The sequence below is a fragment of the Apteryx rowi genome, unplaced genomic scaffold, assembly GCF_003343035.1.
Source record: "Apteryx rowi isolate R43461 unplaced genomic scaffold, aptRow1 scaffold_15, whole genome shotgun sequence".
Taxonomy (NCBI): domain Eukaryota; kingdom Metazoa; phylum Chordata; class Aves; order Apterygiformes; family Apterygidae; genus Apteryx; species Apteryx rowi.
In genome coordinates, this window is record NW_020447752.1 from 1,890,527 (window position 1) to 1,914,754 (window position 24,228).

At 53.6% G+C, this 24,228-nt stretch overlaps 1 protein-coding gene across 1 annotated transcript in view; it reads right to left on the reverse strand.

The window, feature by feature from the left end:
• Nucleotides 1–24,228, reverse strand: part of NCOR2 (nuclear receptor corepressor 2) — a 222,757-nt gene that overhangs the window by 98,341 nt on the left and 100,188 nt on the right. The window contains exons 9-12 of the mRNA XM_026058822.1: nt 12,452–12,518; nt 4,657–4,829; nt 3,321–3,414; nt 364–542 (exon numbers count right to left, since the gene is read on the reverse strand). Of these exons, the coding sequence (XP_025914607.1) occupies nt 364–542; nt 3,321–3,414; nt 4,657–4,829; nt 12,452–12,518 (513 nt within the window). The remainder of the gene's footprint in view (nt 1–363; nt 543–3,320; nt 3,415–4,656; nt 4,830–12,451; nt 12,519–24,228) is intronic.

Sequence of the window (24,228 nt, forward strand, 5' to 3'; positions counted from 1 at the left end):
TGGAAGTATACATATTTGACAATCTGCCACAGGGCCTGCGAGTTAACCATGCAAAAAGGCCTGGGCTTGCTGTCCAGGTCCATCACCCTGGGCCCAGGACCCGGGCAAGCACAGCGACCGCGGCTGGGTCACAGCACCGCTTTCTTCTTCGAATGAGCTGTCTGTCCCAGTGACTCCGCTACACCAGCTCCCTGGGTGCAAGACAAGGSCTTGGGCAACTCCCTCAGGGCACCTGCCTTGGGGTTGTTGCTCTCTGTGACCATCACACAGCTTAGTGCTGGGACCTCAGCCAAAGGCATTACACAGGCTGCATCTCACAATTCCCAAAGGCTAAATTAAGAGATGTTTGTGGGTTGCACTCACTTTTCCCGAAAGGTCTCCTTCTCCTGTTCGCTCCACATGTTCATCACCTGCCGGTCCTTGTAGACCTTCATAGGGTCATCCATAAGGCCGTTCATGTTGATGAATTTAATGCGCTGCTGGTCAGCATCGTAGAGCATGGGAGGGATCACAGCGAGCTGGCGCATCTGCTTCTCCAGGTTCTTTGGGAAAAGCAGAGAGAACAGTTGGTCAGCACCGCAGGCCCGTGGGAGGCTGGAGGGGACAGATGTTCGAGAGGAAAGGACAGGCGGAGGAACAGGAGAATTTAAAAGYAAGCACTAGACAGCTTTATTGCTGGAGTAACTGTAAATTAAATGCGGAAAGAGGCTATCGCTGTCAGCCAGGAAACAATTAATCTTTCATTTTGAAATAAAGGGCTTCTAAGATACCATGTAAAAACATCTGACCTAAGGAAGCCAGCTCCYGACCACGATGAGAGACAAGTCAAAGCAGTGGTGGCACAGAGAGTGCAAAACCTGTCCAGCCATGAAACCCACGGCCACACGGAGGTTCAGGCCCCTGCTGCCGGACTGCAAGGTAAGTAGGTCAGCTCTGCAAAGCCTTCCTGAAGGGTGGCCAGGAGGGAGACTGTCTCTGTTTCTGCTCTACAGAGACCTAAAATTGTTACAGGATATTTCCTCGCAGCATCCACACCCTCTTTTCTCCCTCGATTGAGTCTGAAGTGTCTCAGCCACCACAGACCATAAAACCTGGATAAAACAACCAAATCAACTGAGTGGCGGCAAAACTACCTTCCTCCCCGTGCCAGTCAATAAAAGCATCAATCCACAGTCGGGCTCGCACACCTCTCTCCCGATAGCTACACGAGCTGCTCTGGACACAGCCATTCCTTTTTGCCACGTGAACAGACCAAACGTCCCCGTAACGGGGCCATGACTCCTTCCATTCCTGTAACGGTAACTCCCTAAGATGGAGTCTGATGCTTTTACTCCGATTTAAGTCAAAAGCCCATCCAGAACCCAGGCAGCATGCCAGGACAGGACAGATTAGGCACTCTAGTTTCCTTAAATATTCACAACAGAGKAGCCAAAGCAGTGTCTCACTTGTGCCGTTCCCTGCCCAAGCGCTGGGACTGCCGCTGCGGCCAGGCTGCCTGCAGTCCCCCGCGCACAGACCCGTGCCGTGGGGACGAGGGGATGCTCGGGTCACCTCTCTCTTGTTTGCTAGCAGCACCGTAACTCCTGAACCCTCCCTGTCATCTGGGGTGGCACTGGTCAGACATAAATCCCAACCTCTGATCCAGGAAGGCCCGGTCTCAAATGCTGTTATTTTGATGTACAGCTAGATGCCAGTTCCTCGGAGAACGTTAAATGTCTAATCCCTCAAGCAAGCTGCTAGCCCAGGCCCCAGCCTCGGCTGCCCAGCACTGCTCTGCTTCCCCGCGGCAACTGAGCGCATGCTCCACTGCGGGGCATGGGGGAAGAGGGGGATCCAGGAGCAAACCCAGCCCCAAACTCTTCTTCCTAAATCACAACCCTTTGCACAAAGATACTTCAGCTCATTTTGTCTCATTCCTTGTCCTCACTAGGACTCCTCCTGCTCTAGCTGCCCGTTATGCTGGATGCCCTGAGGGTGTCATCTCATCACGGGAGGTYGGGGCAGAGCTCGCAGCAGAACATCAGCCCTGACAAATGCACACTGCCCTAAACGAAACGAGAAAGATTTAATAAGCAGAGCAGCAGCAAGAAAACAGGCAGCTGGCAGGAGCGCTGCTCACAGCTGAGGAGCGCAGGGCCTCTCCCATCGCCTGGCAGGGCTCCGGGTGCCGAGCGCTGCGGATACACCCCGCCTGAGCGCGGCGGGCAGCCAGCCCTCTCCCCTCTCCAGGAACGYGCTGGCCTGGAGGGTTAGCCCTCGCCTGCAGCTCCGGCACCAATCCCCTGCTCCAGCCTCACTACTTTTTCAGTTCCATGGAAGAGCTGAATATTCGAATGGCAGCTCTTCAGGTCTCCTCTGAGAAGAGCAAAGTGGTGCCTCTGGGCTTTGCAGAGGACTATTGGGGTGGAATTTAATGGCCCATGCCAGGCAGGACGTCAGACACAATGATGCAACGGTCCCCTTGGCCACCGCCTCTACAACACTGTGAAATATCTCTCCGCTTCCGAGATCCACATCCCCTGTGTGGTTGCCTTAACTTTGCAACAGCAAACTAACCCAGGGCAGCAGCACAGAGCTGTGCATGGGCAGCAAACATCCCAGCTACTGCGGGGCAATGGCTGCTCTCCCCTCCCAAGCGTGATCCATTCACTGCAGCGCGCCGGCTGTGCCAAGTGAGTGGAACCCTTGTGAAACCCGATCCAAACGAAGCCAAGGTCACGGGGATGTTTCAAGATGAATGGAGCACTCCCGGAAGACATGGGCCAACTGGCTCATGGACAAACCATTCATTCCATAGGATTCCCCTGTGTCAAGCTGCACAGCCCATTCAAAACAAAATGAAACAGGAAAACCCCTTCACCCGTCAGCCAGGGCGCCTGCTGCCTCCGCTTCCCACCTCCGCTTGCAGTTCAAACTAACAGCAATAAGCCATTTGTGGGGTGCTACCCAGGAGTAGCAGCAAGCTGGGGTTTCACATCTCCAAGAGGCAGATGAATGCCATTAAATACTACTGGCTGGACACTAATGCCTGGGGCACTTTGCTCTGTGTTTCACTGCTGCAGAACCATCGCACAGCTCTTCTGCATCTYCCCAGTGGCCAGAAAGATGCTGCTGGTTATTAAATGAACACCTCACTTTGGATCCTGTCCAGGAAAGCTATTAGGCACATGCGGTATTCTCCCCAACCTCACCGCGGCCTGAAGTTTGTGGGATTTGGCACAGACAGGTTCCACCACAGGGCCTGCTGGTGCTCTGCTGGCTTCCTTGGAGATGAGAGGAGCGAGGGGTGAAGAGGAGGAGAACGCATAACCCGGTCTCACCTCTTGTTCTGAGAGCCCGTCGATAATTTCTGACACCTCGTGCTCGCTGCGTGCAGCCGACATGGAGAGACCACTGCCCCTCTGTCCTACCCTGCTGGGAAAGGGCAGGCAAACACTCAGGCGCTGATGCTCCGGCTGGTACGAGGCGCCGCGCCGCAAACCACCCCCGCTCCTGCCCCCCTCGTTGCTGCTCCCGGAACAGTTACATCCCCACACCCACTCCACACCACCCATCATACCCAACCATGCTCTCCACCATATTTTCTCGTGTTCCCCTCATCACATCGCAGCAATGGAATAAACATGTCAGCTTTAGCACTGAGCAATTAGCACCGTGCCATTGCATCTGGTTTGCAAACGCCGCAGGAGCATTTAAATCAAAGTCATCCATCAACATCTATCCCCTTACAATGTCACCCAACATAACAGACAATATTTCCCAAGGAATTTAAATCTTTCACATTAAACAGGTAAAAGTTAAAAACATCTGTCAGTACCATCTCTCCCCATCTCTTTACGATAGAACAAATAAAGCCACAGATTAGGGACTTTTCAGACACCTCCAGCTGTTTGAAGGGCACAAGGAATGGATGAAGGACACAAGGATTTGGGTTCTGTGCACATCAGGTGTCTCCAGGCAAAATCCTTGTGGCTTAAATGGGAAGGACAGGGATTTTTCAGTGAGAAGGGTGGAGATCACAAAATTGCTTCTCCACTTGGCAGGAAACAGCATGACCTCAATTGTGCTTTCAATAAGGAGGGTGAGCTAAAGAGGAGAAAATGGGCTGGGAGAGACAGGGGACTCCCCTTTCTGTGGGACCCTCTGTTCCTTTCATATCTTCTGTAGTCACTCCTGTAACCTTTGCAGACGTTTTCCCCCTTTGCCCGCAATCAAAGCGTGAGCATGTTCTAAATCATCAGCACGACCAAATCCATCTGCAAGTCTCACACATCTTTATTTGGGCCTACCACTAAGTGGCTAATTAGTCCCATCCTGGTCAGGTGGCCAGAAAGAGGGACCTGCCCATGTGCTCTGATGTGGCCCGCCAGGAAATTAACAGCAGAGGGGAGATGGGCAGCCACATTCCTGACATTTTTCCTCCTCTGTTGGAGCTATGCTGAGCCGCCCTGGGGAAAAAGCAGCACGTTGTTTGTTTGCTGGCTCCTGCAGTTAGTACATCATGTAATTACTCCAAGAGAAGAGGAGAGATGGGTCCTGCGTAGCGATAGCCACCCCAAGCAATTCTTCCCGCAATCAAATCCCACAGCATTAACAAAGAAAAGAGAAAGGCTGTCCGATACCAGCTCAGCCCCTTCCTACCGCTTCTCCTCTAACCTCTGCATGCGCTCTTGCAGTTCTCGTTGCTTCCGGATCTCCGGGAATTGCTTCTCATAGTATTCCCGCACTTTGCTCTCTTTGGCACGGCGCCGGGGGTTATTTTCGATGCGCTCCACTTTCTTTTCCCAGGCTTCCATCAGCTGGTCATAGCGCTGGCAAAACTTCTGTTCCTGAGAGGGCAAAGTGAGAAAGGCAGATCAGGRGATGGGCTTTGAAGGAGCAGCTCCTCAAGGTCTTTCCCCTGACGGCTGGTCAGGCTGAGCATGAGTCATACCGCTCAGAGAAGCAAGGTTTAGCAGGACACAGATGCACTGCAAGCACTGGGACCAACCAAGGGTAAATTCTCAACACAGGTCCAAGTGTGAGGTCTTCTCACACTTTTCCATTCCAGGCCCAACATCACTGGTAAAACAGGCACTCTGGACCAGTGGGGCTTTGCCTGTCCTTCGTACCTTCTCCCTGAGCATCCTCCAAAGCTTATGACGCTCAATTCAGCTATCCCCAGTCCCAGGGAGGGAGATAAGCTCCCGTTACAGACAAGGAAGGCCACGCACAGGGAGAGGGCAAGTGGAGGAAGAGCCCGAAATGGAGGGGACTCCCCTGCTCTCCCCAGCACACCAACCCGGCTCGTGGGCACCTGCCCTCCAGCAAGGACCCTGGCTCCTCTCGGACACTCGGCTGCTCGAACACACCGCACCTTGCTCTGCCACCAAAGCACTGAGTGCGGGCGGCAGAGGGAGGTTTGCTCCGATGACACCGTGCACGGACTCCCAACCTCATGGACAGAGGTGCTAGGAACGAGCTTTCAAACGCATGCACAACCCTCCTGCTGAAGTCAGTGGGACACGACAAGTCTGTGACCGTAAAGAATTAGCTCTCAAATGCTAACATTAGGTTTAATATTATTATGAATAATATCACTGCTGGGATGCAGTGCAAGCCCTGCATGGCCCTTCCATGGTGGTTGTTATTGTCAGAGCTAACGTCATGTGTTCYGCATTTTCACCATATCCGAACATTTCAAACAGAATTGTTTGTGCAAGTGGAGCCCTCCGACGCCAGCTAGCACAGGGACACCCCCAGGCCAGCAGGGCCAGCAGCTTCGGCAGCTCTTGCACAGGGGCTGGCGGATGCTGGAGAGGCGCTTGCCAGCTCAAACTGGGCAGCTGAAGCTGGAGGGTTTTGGGCTGCAGGAGCTGGTGTCCAAAACCAAACCGGCTGCAAACAAAACCCAGCTGGAGAAGGGCAAGGACGCTGCAGGAAAGCGACCTCAGGTGCATGGTGCTGTCAGTCCTTCCCAGGAAAGAAGCAGCTGAGAAATTAATAACAAAAAAGAAAGTGCCTCCACAACTGATCAAGGCTAAAACCCCAGTTTTCTCTGCAAAGAGGAGCACACCAGCCTCAGAAAGGAGCAGCCGGCGGGGGAAACCACCGAGGGAAGAAAACCAAGCAGCCCTGCTGCCAGCCGATGCGCTGCCGGCGGAGCAGGGCCCATCTCTCAGCCTGCCGTGAAAGAGCAGCGGAGCAGCGGCAGCAGCCGGCGCTGGCAGCCCTCCCTGCCCCGTGGACGAGGAGGGAAAGGCGCCCGGAGAGGAAGGAAGAAACCAGCAGTATTTACAGAGTTGCGGGCCGTTTCTTTCGCTGTTTTTGGCAACGCAAGAAGGAAGCCCCTGAATTGCTTTTTTATTTTCGGACACAGAGGGGAAACGGGATTCTCAGCACGGCAGCTGTTTTTTCTTTAGCAACTAGCACATTCAGCCCTTTTGTGGGATTTTCAACTTCTCAAGTGCTCCATCAGTAGCAGCTGTAATTTCTGCTGCTTATCTCCTCCGGATTCAGATCACCTCCCCCTGCAAAGCCCAGCAGGCCTAACTCTTCTGCTGTTGATTCCCATTGGGAACGCCCAGCGGGGAACCCTTGTGCTCGCAGGTCCCGGTGCGCCGCGGCCGAAAGCAGGACGCCCGGCGGCACCGCTGCCACCCTGGGGCTCGCTCCCGCGGGCGAGACGCCGGCAGAGCGCAGGGGTTCGGTGYGACGCGGGATGTCACACTGCTCTTGGTGACTGCTTTTGCTCCCGATGCAGAGAGCCCGGGCCCATCCCGGCTGCCCAGGACATCTCCACCAGCTCCAGGACCCGGCAGGCGGGCAAGCAACTACCCATGCCGTGACCCAGTGTTTTCGGCTTCCTCTCCACCCTCCCCAGCAAGGTGCTGTCGGATCTCCTTCCCAGCAGGGACAAGCGGGTTCGGCAGCTGCCTCGCGCTGACCCCGCTCAGGCCGGGCTGGTGCAAGAAGAGGACTGGAAGGAGCAAGCCCCTTCGCGGACTCTTCCCAACATGGGATTTTCCAAGCCCAGCGCTCTCTCTTGAGCTCCTGTCYGGGTTAAAACAGTCGAGTAAAAGCTAGTGTATCTTTTCCATCTTTAGTGCCGATGAGTCACTTCTTCTCTTCCCTTCTGGAAGGCCACGTATGTCCTCGGGAAGGGACACAGGAAAAGCGGAGAAGGCAGGAGAGCCCAACGTCTCCATGCAAGCAGGGCGTGCACACTCACGCAGGCCYGCCGCAACGCCACGGCGGGTCTGACGTCGCCCGTGTTGACGTCCCCGGCGCTGGAGAGCAAGACAGCGCCGTAATTTCAGAGCCGCCACCTCCCCCAGACAGAGCCGCCTGCTCTCCACGCCGGCGAGAGGTTTGCCGAGGAGCCCGCAGCCGAGCGCCCTTCCCACCCGCGCGCACCAGCCCCGGAGCGCACGTCGCGGCGTGGGCACTGCCAAGGTGACTCAGGCCACCGGGCAGCTCCGCACCCGGGCACGCGGGGCCGGCACCCCGCCGGGGCGAGCTGATGCCCTCCCGGGCTGCGCGGCACTGTGGCCGCCAGCTCAACATCCTGCGATGCCCCCGACCTCCTCCGCCGTGCCGAGGAGCGAACCCGTTGGGCTGGCTGCCGCCCAGGAAAGAGCCCCGGAGCGGGACGGGCGCACCCCGCCGCCAGCGAAACCCCGAGCTCAGCTCGGCTGGCGTGCGGGGCGCCGTGCTGCAGGAGCGCGGCTTTGCAAGGGGTTCGCAGGGCCGAGCCGTCGCCGTGCTCCCTGGCAGCCGCCCAGGGCGACTTCCTCTTGGCACACGCGCCCGCCCGCTCGCACAGGTCCAGCAAGGCAGCAACCGAGCGCCTCCCYGGTATTTATGGGATTAGCCTGGTAACCATAACATTAAAATATCATTTGCAACACAAATGCGGCCTCCCCCCCGCCCGGATCGCCCAAGACGGTCTCAAGCATAAGCACAAGCAGCTGTTCCCTGCTCCTGCCACCCTTGTGCTCTAGGAGGACGCCCGTGGAAAGGTGAATTTTACACCTAGAGGCTGCCTGGCCGGGATGCCCGTCGCAGGGGGAGGACGATGGCCACAGCGCACCCAGCGCGGAGCATCTCGGAGCCCGCGGCAGCCGCGCAACAGCCTCGGTGACACCGGTGAGCTCTGCCAGCCTCATGTGAAAGCAGCTGGGCAACCAGCGGGGATTTTAAGGTTTCATTCTGAGTGAAACAAATGTCTTCTAGGCCCCAAATTAGGAAGTGAAAGCAGATGTCACTTTGCAAAATAATCAATGGCAAACCCCAGATCGCCTCCCTCCCCTCGCGCTTGTGCTACTGTTTTGAGTTCCCGGACCAGTTTCAAGCCCAGGCGGCTCGGTGGTGGCAACTGTGCATTAGTCATGCTCCGAGTCACTGCAGCAGAACCAGGGTGAACCTAGATTTCAAAGAAATAAACTCATCTCTTGCCACTGCCTTCCTACGGCTGGAGGGAAGTCGGAAGCTGCAGGACTTCTCAGATGCGTTCTGCTCTACTCTCGCTCTCTCTTATTAAGCGAAAAAAGGCTGATGCAAAACCCACTAACTCGATGGAAACACCCGACTTCCCATCAGCTGGGTTACCCTTAACCAGACAGGTTAGTCATGCCACGCACCCGGAGCACAACCAGGTCCACAGCCCGCTGCTGGCGCCACACCAACCCGTTGCCAGCTTTGCTCCAATCCTGGCACGTGATCCGGCCCAACTATCATGGAGCTGGCAATAACCGGAACAGAGGGACACATCCTATGACCCAGCGAGCTCCTCGAGGCAGCGCTCAGCCCACACAGGGCCGACAGAGCAACTCCAACCCTTTGGTTGATGCAGACTAACACTCTCCCCGCGAATAAATTAATTCCTGCTTGCATGCCCGGAGCCGGAGGCTTTGCTGTCCCTCGTGGATGCACAGGAGGTGCTCTGGTTTCATCGGGAGCTGGAGGAAACCCCACAACATGAAAGAGAGGAACGAGAACAAAAATAAAACACCCTGAAACCTGCCAAGTGGAATCTTGCGTCACGGGCAAGAAGCAATAGGTATCGCGAACAAACCGCGGCAGCTCCGAGGAGGCACAGATGCTGCGTTTCGAGCCCTCTTGAARCGATGCTGTCTCAGCCAGATGACAAACAAACTCCCCATCCTGCCAGAAGATCTGCTATATCCTCTTGCTTTCAAAGTGTCGTATTTGGCAAAGAGGCTAAAAATACCCTGCAAAGTTTATTAAGCTTCAACGCTGGGAGGCAGCCGGTTGCCTGTGGCGCAGCCGGGAGAAAGAGCCCAGCTCCAGACCTCCGAGCTGGAAACGCACAGTTTGCCTTCCCGGAAAAACAGACTGGGCCCGCAGCCCGCTCCGGCTCCACGAGCCCGTCCAGCCGATGCGGCACCCAGCAGAGCCGACAGCAAGGGCTCCGTCTGCCGAAAAGCTTCAAGGCTTGGAGAGCTTCTTCATTCTCGGCTGGAATGAAACCGAGCCCTTCCCGAGGTGGCCGGGCCAGCGCTGGAAGCTGCGTCGCCGCCGTCCCAGCAAAGCCGCCTGGCACAAGCACTGGGGCCATCCGGCAGCAGGCGGGAAGCTTTTTGTCTTCCTGTTCCTCTTCTCTTTGGGACCTTTTGGTGAAAATTTTATCCAGAATTCCTCTTTTAAGGAGCCGGCGTTTTTTGGATAGGAAAAGTGACAACAGCTTCGCGCAGTCGATGTCCCCAGCGACGCTGTGCTACGCTTGCCAGGCGCACGCTCAAACGCCGGCAGCGAGAGAGGGAAGGGTGGCTTGCACCACAATCCGCGCCAGAGCGCGGTGCTGTGGCAGAGCCCAGCACTTTGCCTCCTGCCCGCTCGCTTAAAGCCCCTTCCCACCCCGCGGCTCGACCAAAGGGATCCTTCGCGCCGTGCAAGCGGTGCGCTTCGGACCCGACCCAGCTCGCCCGCCTGCAGCATCGCCGCTGTTGGGTTTTCCTGGTCGATGGAGAGGAACCTTTCACGGCCAGACCAGCGCCCTGCTCCCTGCTCTTGGCAAGGCTCTGCAGCGTCGCCCCGCGGAGGGCGACCCAGTGGCGYGGACCCATCGCTGCCTGCGACTGCTGCCTGCAACCGCTGCCGCCTCTGCGGGGCTCCCCGGCCCCATGAGACCCGGCTCCTCCCAGGGCGCACGGTGCAGCAGCGGCGCGGAGGGGCATCCGGGCGCCCCCGCGGTGCCGGGTTCAACAGCAGGTAGATCATGATGCACCTCTGGGATCGGCCACCGTGCGCCCGGGACAAGCCCGGCTCTGCGGGAACCTGCTCCGCCGCAGGTTCGTTCCCGCAGGCGGAGGGAAGGGGCTTCAGYGGGCAGGAGCCGGCTTCAGGAAACTTGGGACACGCTGCGCGCGGAGAGGCAGGACACAGGCCTGGGGGAACAGCTGAGCGTTCACAACCAAACCTGGAACTCCTCCTTCTCCGCGGCACCGGAACGCGAAACCAGCGTCCAGGCGGTGGAGAGCCCCGGGCGCCCTCGCAGCCCCCTGCCTTGCTCTCGCGGCCGAACCGCGCGGGGACCGGCGGCATCGGCTCTGCCCTGCTCCCAGCCRGCCCCGGGCTGCGACGATACACCAGAAAGCAAAAGAACCAGGAAGAAACGCTAGCACGTAGATGGGCTCCGCTAAAAATAGCGCCTGCTACAAAATAGGCAGAAAAATAGCTAAGCGTACCCATTTTGCAAACAGAATCAGCAAATGTATTCACTTTGCAAATTCAGCAACCGTATGTTGCCTATTTTGTAGAATAGGCAAAATGCTTCCCTAAACTCAAAAATCCCCTTTCAAGGACACTGAATAAACCGGCTGGCAGAAATTTACCTATTTTGCATGACAGACGACTTTTCTGCACGCCGTATTTTAGGAACYGGGCTCTTGCAGCCTAATTAAACTTTTTTCCCTCAGCTCCTTGACATTCACAACAGAGCAACTCATTCTCGATTTAGCACAGTAACTGGTCGTTTCTACCAGAAAGCGGCTCCTGTTTAGTTCCCTTCTGGTTCCAATAAAACCACATGATACGTTGCAATCTCTGCTTTGAGGAAGGGAATATTGATACTTTTTCACAGTTGCAGAAGTCATCGCTTATGGCTGGTGGGGTGACCTGAGCAACGCCGGGCTGCCGCGCTGGGTCGGGCTGAAGGCCCGTGTCATCTGATAGGTCTTTTCTGGAAATCTGGAAGAAGTTTTATCAAGAAAAAGACTAAGTAACAAACATGCATTTGAACACAAATGGGAGACAACTGTCCAAGTGCAAGACCTGTGGCTTTTGGAGGGTTGCTACAAAATGGAAAAAAGAAAGGAAAAACAGGAAAGAAAAGGAATATGCCTTTATTYACCATAAATAAGAAAAATATCTGATCACTGGCTCAGAAATGTCTGCGTAAACAGCCCTACTGAAAGCTGTTTTCACAGGCGGAGCCTTCGAACCACTTCCCAGGGCTGCTTRCTTAGTTATTCCAACAATTCCTCCCAGCCAGTGCGGTTCTGTCCAAAAACAGCACCAAAGAAATTAATAAAACCTGCAACATTTTCAACACAGGACACTAACGCTGGCACCTGAGCCTGCCCCAAAATAGAGCCGCTGAGGCAGGAACCGATATTTACACCGTGCACGTAAAACACCAAGCGCCGAGCTGCGAGCTGAATCACCCTTCGCGTTCATAAGCAGAAAGACGCCGCAAAATCCACCCAGCGCTGCCCGGCCCGGGCYGCTCGCCTGCTCCTGGCATTCGCCCTTCTGCGCAAAACAGAAGCAACCGGCGGGTTTCTCCCTCCAGCTCCCGCGGGCAACCGCCAGCACTGCAAATCTACCCGTTCTGCAAATCCCACTTGAACTTTCTCCCGTTTGCTGCGGGCTTAGAACAAAAAGCCTCTGAAGGCTCACAGTAAAACCCACYGTCCCCCGACACAACCGGCGGCGGTCTCCTCGCTGGGTACCGGAAGCAAGCGCGCAAGGAAAGCTCTCCCAAGACGAAGCGGCCGGGGCTCGGTTTTGCTTTAAACCACAAATTCCCAGAACATCGTCCTGCGGCCGGCCGGGCAGAGCCGGATTAGCCTTTAGATCATTCATCAGAAGTACAGTCCGTTTGTTTCACACCTCTCTTTGGGTTCAGTTACTCACAAAACAGACATTTACTCTGTGAATAGTCTCGCTGAAATCAATGAAGGGCTCCACTGCGATTCAGCCAACGCCAYGTGTTTGCTCTGCGCGGGGCGCGCGTGGAGGGAGGTGCTGCGCGCCGCACAATCACGGACCTCTCGCTTGCCTCCAACTTATTTTTAGCAGAAAAGATGCCACGGCAAGGAAAAAGACAACGCAACGGGCAAAATGCTGAGCGCCGGCACGACTGCGCTCGAAAACTTCCTTTTCTTTCTGGCTTCAAAGAATTACTCTGCTTTGTACATTCAAAGGAAGATATAGGGGAATCACTTACCCACTGTTTGCGTGCATGATTTCTCCTCTTAAAGTACAAAATTAACTTTTTCCGCATTGCCTGGTTTCTGAAAAGGAGAAAAGATGAGATCCAGTTAATGAGCCTGTTAAAATTCAAAGCCTTGCTCACTCAACTCACAATTTAGGATTCAGCAAAGCAGTTTCCACCTTAACTTGGAATTGCATCAACTTCAGATGAGTAAATACAGTTATCTGGGGACCTTGCGCCAGCTTCAGAGAAAGACAAACTTTAGATAAACTCTCAAGAGCAAGAAGCTTCACCCGGGCCCGTTGGCAAAGCCAGGGCTAAGGAGGAGGACCAAATCCGTGAACTCCCAATCCTGCAATCGTTTCTTAGGGGCTCACCGCTGAACGGGAGTCCCACAGACACCGGATGCCATCTCACGCCACGCGGGCAAGGGCAGCGTGACCACAACAGGACGGTCTGCTCCCTCTGCGATATCACGGTCTACATAACCTGCGCTGTAACGCAGCCTTTCGTTTCTCCCCACGACAGCCCCAGGGCTCATCCCTTCGGCCACACGCTGCGGCCAAGCACCATCACTTTCTCCGCAGGCTGCACCCGGGGGACACTGCCGTTTAAATTGCCYGTAAAGACGTCAGCATCGGTCGCTCTCGGGGCTGGAAGGGGCYGTCTGAGCGGGGACGCGAGCGAGGGCCTGACTTGCAGCAGCGCGCGCGGCTCCCTGACGCCACGGCTGCAAGCAGACACGGGCCGGGGCCGCAAGCCAAAGCGGGGCCCCGCGCTGCGGCTCATCCCTCGCACAAAGACAGCGCTGCATCCTTCCGCGTGCAGACGGGTGGCTCTGCATTTACCAGCGGGCCAGGCTGCTTCTTGGTATTACCACATTTCGTTCTGCAAAAAGGCAACGGGGTCGCAAGAGAAGGTCCAGTTGTGCAGCCGGGTCCAACCTCTGCAGGGCAGGCGGCACCTCGCGGCCAGCGGCTCCCCGGCCCGCAGAGCTGTCGGTGAGGGAGCTGTCRGCGCACACGCGCTCGCACCGGGTTATTCACCCGCAGGCTCCAGGGAGCTGATAAGAAGGCAGGATTGCAGCAGCGGTTACGGCCCATATCTCCTAACCTCTTGCTTTCTTGGAGCCGTGCCTAACAAAGCTGCAAACAAACGAGCCAGGAAAGTTCAGCCGCTTGCAGAATTGGGACCTCGAGAGAGGAACCAGCCGCTACAACCACAAACAACCCAGTGTTTGCCCGGACTCCTCTCTGGTTCCTTATCCTTCCCTCTTTTTAAAGAGGGCATGAAATGACCTCTCAGAAAAGAAATGCCGCCAGAGCGGCAGGGAGCGGGCAAGGCTGCCCAAGCTCCGCGAGTCTGCACAAACCCAAGCGCTGAACTTCTTCAGTTGTTCCTTTTATTAATATTTATAGCAATAAAATCTCTAGGTGAAAGGTAGAGACCGGGGGCAAAGGAGTTTCCTGAAGACTTTTATCCCGATTAAAGCCTGCGTTGCACTATGTAATTACGGATCAGGAACTTAACAGTCTCTCTCATGCGGGCATGCTTTGCAGGATTTAGCAAAATGAAAATACACCCCGGCTGCTTCCTCATTCCCCTCCCTCCCACGTCCCTTGCGGCCCGCGAGCCGCACAGGGGCCCCGTAAGCCAGCCAGGACCCCCAGGCACCACCCAAGTGCTTTAGGTTACTACGGAAGAAACACACTGGATTTGATTCTTAGCCTGAATTGTACCATTAAGACTTTGTAACCTTCTGGTTTCCCCTCTTAATTAGTTACCAGAAGTACTGAACACCCGCAGAGTCCCCAAGCACCGGCTAAGCCGCGCTACATCTTCATTCTCTTTGACTTTGCCTTGAACACTTTGATGCAAAAATAGACCTTGATTTCCAAGGCAGAGCAAGCAAGTGGCCCTTGCAACTTCTCCTACAGATGGAAACCAGCAGCTAACGGCTGGAAGCGGATTCCCGTAGCCCAGCTCAAGCCATTAGCGCACATTGCCCAAAATCCCTGGGTACTCCCGCGGACAGGCAGCAGGAGCGCCAGCAGCACTCACACCCGCGTCAAAGACGAGGCTGAAGGCTTCTGCGTCCCCCCGGATTGCAAGCACTTGGATCTGCAATGATTTTTTGAGCAAGGGCTTGAATATCAAACCACGTCCCTTGACTCCGTTYCAGAAATCAAGGTGCCACTGATCAAGAGGGGAAAAAATAATAAATCCCTGCAAAGGGGCTTCTTCTGCCGTTGCTCCTTTTCGACAGCACGCTCACAAAGGCCCCACTGCTGTTCCGGGCTGCACTGCACCGAGCGGAGGCCGCCTCATTAGACGTATTAACAAACATCRCTGCCAAAGGCTTCTCCCTGCGGGATCACACAATCCCGCTGCCTTTTGTCTCCCTGTCCACGGCACACCCACCCAAGAGCCTCAAAGCGGCTTGCAGGCAACCGCTGAATTAAACCTCACCACTCATCGCCCGGGAAGCAGCAGTCACTTGCCTTAAAAGTTAGGGAAACCGAGGCGCGGAGCTGCAGGGCGGCAAGGTCAGTCCAGCTGCATCCAGCACCGTTTGCTGGCCCCCGGGCACCAGTCGGCCCTGCAGCCACCTCCGCCACCCGCAGCCTCTCCTCCGCTCGCATCTCTTCACCCCGAGCGCTCCAGACGGGGCCCCGGCTCCTCGCGGGGCGCCCGGTGAGCTTCCTCRGCCAGCTCCGGTGCCGCAGCGGGCAGCGATGCCTCCCTCCAGGGACCCCGTCTGCCAGCGTTTGCTCCACGGCTTTCATTCAGTGTGAACAAACTCCGATGGGAGACTGCGCCCAAAAGACACATTCCCATTGTTTGTTTGTTTACTCTAATTCAGTGGAAATTGTGATTTTGGGAAATTGCTGCAGTGATGCTAATGATGACAACTTTAGCAGGGCCCCAGTCTTACTCCCCAGCCACCGGCCTCCTGGGGTGCTGGGAATTTCAGCTGAATACGACACCCCAGGCTCCCTTTGAGGGCGAGGGGAAAACACAACAGAAAAGCATGAAAAGGTTGCTAATCAAAAGGCAAATTAAAAAGCATCCAGTATTTGACGCTCTTTGCATGATCTCGTGATTATTAAAGCGCTCCCACGATTTCCCAGGGGGTCGCTGCTCGGTCTGCCCCACGGGCATCGCTCTGCAGCGCGCGGCTCCCCACGGCGGCTTTGCCCCCATGCACAGCGGAAAGCAAACCCGCCCCCCGGGCAGCAAACCGCTCCAGCCTCTCCGCCTCACCCCACCAGCGTGCACGAGGGAGAAAAGCAGCTCAGCAGTTTGAGCCGCCAATGCGCTCCGACGAGGGTGCGTCACGGCTGTCAACCAGCCGAGCTGCTCCAGCAGGGAGCCGGGGCGAGACGGGCTCGCGCCCGCTAATGGGATTTCAGCTGCAGCCGCTCAAGGGCCCGGTCCTCTTTTTCACGCGCCAGCCTGGGCAACCTCCGAGAGCAAGGCAGGGGCTTCGACACTGCTGCTGCCTGGTCTGCCGCAAAACTTCTCAGGAGACAGGAGAGTAAATGAAGAAAATTAGAGGCTCTTACCCAGCTGATGTGTTGTCTCGAGTTTTGCATTACGGCTGACCTTGAGAATACTAATACAGGCAAAGACTTAATGGCTCTGCAGCTGTAAAAATCAGGAATGCCTTGAAAGCAAGCGCATATTTACCACTACCAGGGCTGAAGTAATCAAAGAGTGAAAGGATTAAAAACAACAACAAAGCCCCCTCATGCCCTAAATGTTTTTGTCACTTTATCTTTTTTTTGTGTAAGGTCAACCWTTCAAAGGTTAATACAATCTTGGTAAATATAAATACGCTTCACAGTTTATCTTGATACATGTACTGCTGTTACTTAGAAACCATTTGCAGAGAGGTTAATTCGGGCCACATGTCTCAGAAGCACATGCTGTGCTCCCTGGGCAAATCAAACAGTGAAGCAAAAYTCCTGCGGCACAGCCCGGGAAGGTAAAGGCTGTCCTGTCCGCTAGCAGAGCTCGAGCCTCGCACAGAAATAACGACGTGGAGCAGCACGTCAGCAAGGTCACCGCTGTAACGCGCCGACCCTCCTTCGTCATCCTCATCAAGGGCCCAAACCCTTGCAACTCCCCACCTGCAGTTTGGTGGTGCATGGGAAAAGCAGGATATCTGGAGACCTGCATGGCCTTGGTGACTTGAAGTCAAGCACTTCACGACCAGAAAGCATGGGGGTAGAGAGGCTCTTTAGCTAAAGCAACAGTGACTCTTGTGGCCGGTTTTAAGTACTGCTGTGCTGCAGAAGCAAGACGCACCACACACCGTTCTGGTTCAGGCCAAAGCATTAGCTCCTCGTCCTGTCCTTGGCAGTGCTCAGGCAGCTGCTAAGGGAGCAAGTGTAAAGCTCGGATGGACACAGCAAGACGTCGAGCCCTCCCAGGTTCTGGCAATCTGGGGTTTCGGGACTGCCAGATGGCGTATCCACATCTTTGTGTTCAACAGCCCTTGATGAACCTCCCTTCTGTGAGTTTGTTTACTTGCTGTTCGAGTCCATCCACATTTTTGTCCTCCCTGCCACCTTGCGGCTGCAGGCTCCACGGCTGACTGATGCATTTATGAAAAAAGCCCTTCTTTTCTGGTGAGCTTAAAGCTTCTGCCTGGTATTTCATTTAATATCCCCTAGCACCTGCCGCTATGACACAAGGAATATGCATTTCCCACTCACCTGCTCTAGCACAGTCCCAATTTTATACATTTCCAACACTTCCCTCTAAAGGTAGCTCTTTTCCAAGGTTGAGGACACCATGTTCATTTACCTTCTCCATACCAAAAGCTATCCAGCCCTTTGGTCCCCAGAGGAGCTTTTCCTACACTTCCTCTGCACCGTCCCTTTCCGAGGAGAGGGGGAAAATTAATCAGTGAATGTTAAACAACCTCCTCGGTCTCCTGTAAAGAGACACTGAATTTTAGGGGTACTGGAGATCCCCAGAAACAGTCATCTCCAGCCCTTCTGCCTCAGAGCCTGGGGAGGTGGGAATCTGCCCCTCAAGGGGCATAAAGGCAACAGCACCAAGCACTCAGCCACCGGACAGAGCCCTGGAAATTACAGCTCAGAGCCATGCTCAACTCCGTGCTAAGGGGTATGGCCTTACGGCACGAGAAGTGCCGGAGCCCAAGGCTTCTCCTCCTCCCTAACTGCTCTGCGAACGCCTCAAGGTTGTCTCTTCTTGCTGCTGGTGAACTCAACTGGCAGTAATCTTCCATCCCAGGAGGACGAGAGAAGCTGTGCCTGCTACAGAGGCTGTGGGCACTCTTGGGTTTTTCGCGTGGGAGGCCCATATGTTCGCAAGTCGGGGATGGCAGTGGCTCTTGGGAGAGGCGAATCCCCTGCTTCAAGGGCCAGGCACACCTGAGCCCAGTTCCCAGAGCCAATCTCCAAACCGCCGAGCACCTACGTAAAATACATCTCGCGCTCCACGCAAAGCAAAGGGAGCRAGGAAGCCCTCTGAAAGCAGCCACTTCCACCTTAACTGGCTTGGCACAAGGTTGTTTTTGTTTTTTTGGCTTTCACAATGGAGCCAGTCAAGGAGAGAACCCGTAACTCTGACTTTTGAGTTATTTGGCTCAGGTCCACATGAATTACTTGGCTGGAATCCTTCTGGAGGTTGTGATCTTAAAACGATGTGTGCGCACGCATGTGTGTCCGTGTTGGTGTGTACATATATGTGGATGCTGCCAAAACATTAGGATAAGGCTCCCAAGGATAGATAGATCGATGTAGTGCAGCACACCTGGCCAAATCTGCCTGCACAGACCTTGAGCCAGTGCAAGAAGAGATGAAAAGTGGTTTGCTATTTGATCAAAACTAATCACGGGTATTTAATTACACAGGAACATCTTTCATCAAACAGCCAGTGCAAACAAAGTAGGGATCAAGCCTGCAAAGAGTGACGGGAACGAGGCTGTGAGCAGCTGGCAAACCAATTGCACAGTGAGATTTATCATGCAGGCAAGGGCCGGAAACTGAGAAGCCTTCTGGCAACTCGAACCAAACAAAACACTGCCAGTAAGACTGGAGATCTTTAAATCACGGGATCCATGGAGCATAGCAAGAACTTCCCAAGGTTAAACCGACCAAGAAGTAACAAAAGAGAAGTGCTCGTGTGAACAGGAACGGGTGCCTCCCATGACTCCAGGTATGCCTGATCCTGAGCTTTCCTGCGACATGCTGCAGCTCAGGGCAGTCTCTGATTTCCTACATCTCTGGCCGCAAGATGGCCTGCAGAGAGGGCAGGGAGCAGGTCATCCTTTCCATGGGTCATTCCACTCATTCATTTCCTTGCTCTGAAATGGCCAGAGCACACAGCTGCACCTGGGAATATAGTATAACCTATTAACCCCGAGGCAAGTCACATTCCCCTGAAAGCCAACTGTTTGGAGCAGTTTCCTTGCAACACTCAGAAACACTTTCTGGGGAAGAAAAGAGAAGATGATCTTTAGCTAACTCATTCCAGAGCCTTTGAGCATTGGGATGGACTAAACCAACAACACCCTTAGTGCCACTGAAAATGGAGCGACATAGGTATGGAACTTTGGCTGTACAGTCAGGCAAGCCAAATTAGTGCCCAGAAACAATAGTGAAGGGAAAGAAGCCATTCAGAGGTCTGCCAGCTTCCCCAAATCATGTCCCGCAGGTCCAAAATGCTTCAGAGCTCCCACACCATCAGTAKAATTCAGTAGAATTCATCCATTAGCGGCATGGAAAAATTTGTGCTGATAATCCACCTGGCGGTCCATGTGAGATTGTTGTGCTCCAAGGAGGAGATGCCTTGGGAAACTTGGGATCCTTGTTATCAAAGCCTATCACGGCTGAGTCCCAGCACAGTCTGTCCCATTCCCTGCAGGGCCATCCCCTGGTGAAAATGTTCCCACTGAGATGCTCAAATGACTCCCCTGGGCAGCTATTACATTCCCAATGATGGTTCTTAACATCAAATTGGAAATTAATGTCCATCCTCTTTAGCATCTCTGAGCTTAGGACCAAGGCGGGACAAGTGCGAGCGCAGAAGCACTTCTGGCGATCACAGTCGGGCACACATCCTATGCCTTTGCCTTTCCTTAAAGCCTACATTGATACTGCAAGCCCAAGTGTTTCAGCGTGGCCCACACAAAACCAGCACCTGCCTTGGCACTGGCAAGGGAAACAGGGAAAAGGTTGCAGCATGCGTCTCCGTCATTTAGTCATTCATCACAAGGTAATACTTCTGCCCTAGCACATAGAAATAGAGAATAAAAGAGACGAGAAGCCTTGAATGGGATGTGCGGGGAGCTGCTAGGTGAATTTCTAATGAGGAAAATGTCTACAAGCTTTAATAAAAAAGACCTGAAAGAGAATGTGCTAGTAGTGACAGGGTTTGGAAGAGCATTTGTGTTACATGTCAGGCTTGTACTATGAATTTAGAAGCAATCCATTGCTACTAAAACCCGAAAACAAAACAGCCAGTAATGAAAAGATGACTTAAATCTTACAAAGTGACAAGTGATTTGGAAGGCTGTAGTTAGTAGATTTTCAGAAGGAAGCTGTTCTGCTCTTTTTGGAAAAAGGAAGATGCATTTGAAAAAGAAAAGTTATTCAGAAGCCCCTAAACCTGTCTGAGAGTTTGGACTTATGATTTCAGCTCTGCAGAAGCAAGGTTCATCCCCCAGAAAAGCCATCAGCAGCAGTCAGCCACATAAATGTGCAAGTACTGCCAGTACACACAGCTTTGCTGTCCTTGGATCTAGAAGCGCAAGAAAACCAGAACCACATAAACCTCAATCCGTTTGCTGTGACTGCACACTCAGACCCTGGTTCTCTGACACCTCTGCAAGCGTTTCAAGGCAACACAGCTTGGTTTCACCCCAATATTTCTGTGTTTCAGCATAACAGGTTTGAAGCAAACAGCCTCTTGCGCATACTTAMCCTGGGCTTTTCAGTTTTCCTTCTGTGTGCTTTTTCAAGGTTCAGAAGCTCATATTTTGCTTTCAAACACAAATCCCACAGACTATGATCTCAACGTGACTGCTTGGGAAAGGGAGGGAGGAGAGTCCTACCGGGCTGTTTTTCATGGCCGACTGAGTCAAAATCTCCTGAAGGAGAGATGAAGGCCCCCTTGGAGAATCTCTCTCCAGGTAGACAGCAGGTATTTGATCCTGCTCATGTGAACAACATCCTGTCATTTCTCAAACACTTAGAGGAAAGAAGGTTAATACCTTGGGTGCCAGGCGTCTGAAGAATAAGTAAAATTGCTCAGGTGGGATAGGAGGGGCAGCTCTCATCCCTGTACGTCCAGCTGGCAAAATACTGCAATGAAGAGACCCAGAGGAGATGCAATGGTGCTTAACTAGTGGAGAATTAGGTGTCCTTTGCATCTGTTGCTGTATTTCAGCAATGTCTAAAAAAAGCAATGAGAAGACTTTGCAGACCCCCTAAACTTGTGCGGAATCATTCCAGTGGCCTCCAGCCATCTTCGGGGCCGCGGTACATCCTGAAGGAGCCTGGCAGCATGTCGCAAAGCCAAGCAACTCACACCGTGAAAGATAGCCCACGCTGTCCCCATCAAAACAAGGGGGACTTTAAACGTTGCCTCGCTCTCTTCTTTCTTGATGACAGAGTGGCAGAGCCTTTTCCTCCAACAAAGCCAGTATTTCAAACACATCAAACCACAGAYGATTTTAAGGTAGGTCAGGTCTTCGGCACAAACCACTCAGCAGTGCTTTAGCTCATGCAGCAGACGTAGCATACAAAATTAAGCAGGTTTGCTCAAAGCCTGCCTTCATAGGTGAACCAAATGGACCCAAGCAGACGGGTAACAGAACACAGCAAGGCAGTTAAATAGGACTTAAAGGCTTTTGAAATCGCAAACATTGGAATGAACTGGGGCATGAAATTAATTTTAACTGTACTGAATAGGAGACAGGCCATAAAACTCCATGAAAATAAGAGACTGGTAACATTTTAGGAAGAGTAGAAATTCTCCCTGTAACTTCCTTGCCAGCTCTATTAGCATAAGTGACTCATCCCAATTGAAAAGCAAAGCAAACAAGCAGGAAGAATTAAACTAGTGTTGCAGCTCAAAGGATATCACTGTAGAGAAATCGAGGAATCACGGCTTTTGTGATATCCCCATGCCATCCCAYTGACCCTTGCAAATGTGCAACTGAAAAAAAAAACCTGTCCCAGGAAAAGTGTAAAAAAAAAAATTTTTTTTTCAAATAGAAACAGCCTGAACATCCTTCCATGCCCAGGTACGAGGCATCTAATCAACTTCACATGGTATGATTTTCTCTTTAGCACAACAGAGTCATCTTACAATGAGATCTTGCGGACAGAATCACAATCTAGATTTTTTTCAGCCACGTGCCAAAGGCATTATTCATTATAGCTAAATTTGCTCATGGTGAAGTTGTTCAGAAGAATCTGCATTCAGTTACACCTCAGCAGAATGGTGGTGTCCTGGTAGTTGTCCATCCAGTGCTTTAATGCAACCAGCTGATCTCTCCAAGCACCCAGCTCATGTACTTCATCTCCTACTGAAAGAGCCACCTCCAGGCTAGAGGATGGAAGCTGCTCGTCTACAGTAGGACAGCACAAATGTTTTAAGAGTGAGGAAAGAAGAAAAAATATCTTCAAATGCAGCCAAAGGAAAAGTTGTGGGTAAGATTTGAACATCCATGATTTGGTCAAAATGCAGAAGTTTAATACCTTTTCCTCTCAGAGAAAACACCCTGAAATACTTGCTTCCAAGAGTCACTAAAGTCTTGATTTTTAATATCTGCCTCCCAGCTGCCCAAATATCCTGTAATGTGCATCAGGACACAGGAGATAGGAGAACAGATCAAAACAACTTCTCCACATGGTCATCAACAGGTAGCAAAGCAAAATTCAGACTCCAGGACCTCTGGGACAGGCCCACGGTCAAAGGAAGAAAGCATCTGGAACCCAGATAGTTCAAGGGCCTTTTGTTGACCTAGATCTGTGAATGCACTTGGCTGGCATCAATAACCAGCTGAAGACAGCTAATTGCAAGGTTTCTGGAAGGAGGAGATGGAGGCTTTTCATTAAAACGTGTGGTTTCCTTTCCATGTTTCTGCAGCATTAATCACAGCGAACATTAACCCTGAGACTGCCTGCTTCAATCTCTCCTCAGTTTATCATCACCACCGCTACAGCCACAAGGGACGAGTGCCCACTGTGGGATTAAACAACCCTACAGAGGCCTAAAAGTGAAGGTCTGGAGAACAACGCTTGCTCTACAGACTCTAGAAGCTGCTTTTGACAGCACTTCACGTTTCATTAGCAGCTTCACTCCTGACCTGCGCAGTCAGTTCCCTCTTGTTTGTGCCTGTCTTTCACACAGCAACAAAGGACAGGAAATCATTTAAATCACAGGAAAATGTGATCACGAAACCACAAATATTGGCAGGGGAATGGAGAGTGGGTGAAGTATCTGGAACTACTTTTAACTCATTCTTTCCAAGGACAAAACTAGCTAACAGCTTGCAATCGCCACCGTCAGTGCCCAGCTTGCACTGGCCAGGGAGCGTTCCCAGAGAAGATGGGGATTGGGAGAGACGGTGGCTGCCACACAACCCTGCTGCCAGGGTAAGTCATGTGCAACGTGCCAAGTATCTCCTTGGGCCAGCACGCAATTCTGTGCAGGATGGGGTCTCCATCATCGGCCCCCAAACCRACAACAAAACATGCCCGCTTCCCAAAGCAGTGGGCTGCAAAGCCCTCCCAGGGAGCGCAGACCCTCTGCCAGGTATTATTGCTCTTCCCAAGAGCAGAATCGTCRTCTACGTTGGTATTCACGGGTGGAATCAGTAAGCTGGAGTGGGTTGCTCTGGTTTGGTTCGCTTATTTAATTATGTGCACCTATGAAGGCACACCTGAGCGCAGCGTGCTGTGGGGGCAGCCAGCGTTAGGGGCAGACGTCCGCCTGGCCCCGCGCACCCTCCCTGCACCCAGGGCTGCCTTCGCGGCACTGCGTCCGTTGAAGACAATAGCCAGAGAACTTAAAAACAGGAGGCCCAAGCCAAAGCCCATGAACGTCAAACTCCCGGGGAGGCCTTGCCTGAGGCTTCTGGCAAGGTCTGGCAAGCCCGAGCAATCAGAGGTACAGGCCCTACCAAGGGCAGGTTTGCTGGTGCCCCCGGAGCCGCGGGCTGCCCAGGTCCCTCGGGACAGGCTGCTGCTGACAGGTGATGCCCTAATCCCTTTCTGAAATGGAAATCCTGGAATGAGAAGGTCAGAAAAGGGGCTGTCTGGAGCAGGGAAAAGGGAGACCTAGCAGACCAACCACATGAGCTGAAAGGGGAAGACGCAAAGGAAGTGTCTGGAAGCTGAGAGCCACTGAGAGGTCTCCGAAGCAGGAAAAGAAACCACCGCCTGTCAATTCCTCTGTTTGCTTTCCCTCCCCGCATCAATGCTCTCCGTCCCTCCGACCRACCAAAAGGAGGAGATGCCTCCCTACGCCGCGGGAGCACGTGGGCACCGGCTGCTTGCAGCGCGCGGGGGACACCGCGCACGGCCCTCGCGTTCAGCACTCCGGCCCAGCCCTGCCCAGGCACCAAAAGGCTCGCCACGACGCTGGGTTCGAGCATTTACCAGATCCTCTTCCTCCTCCCCGCGCGCTCTGGGGACAGGCGGCATTAAACACCAGCAGCGCCTAACGCAACGCAACGCAACGCAGCTCCCTGAGCCCCGGCAGCAGGACGGGAGAGTAGGGAACGTTAGTCCTGCCACTGTGAT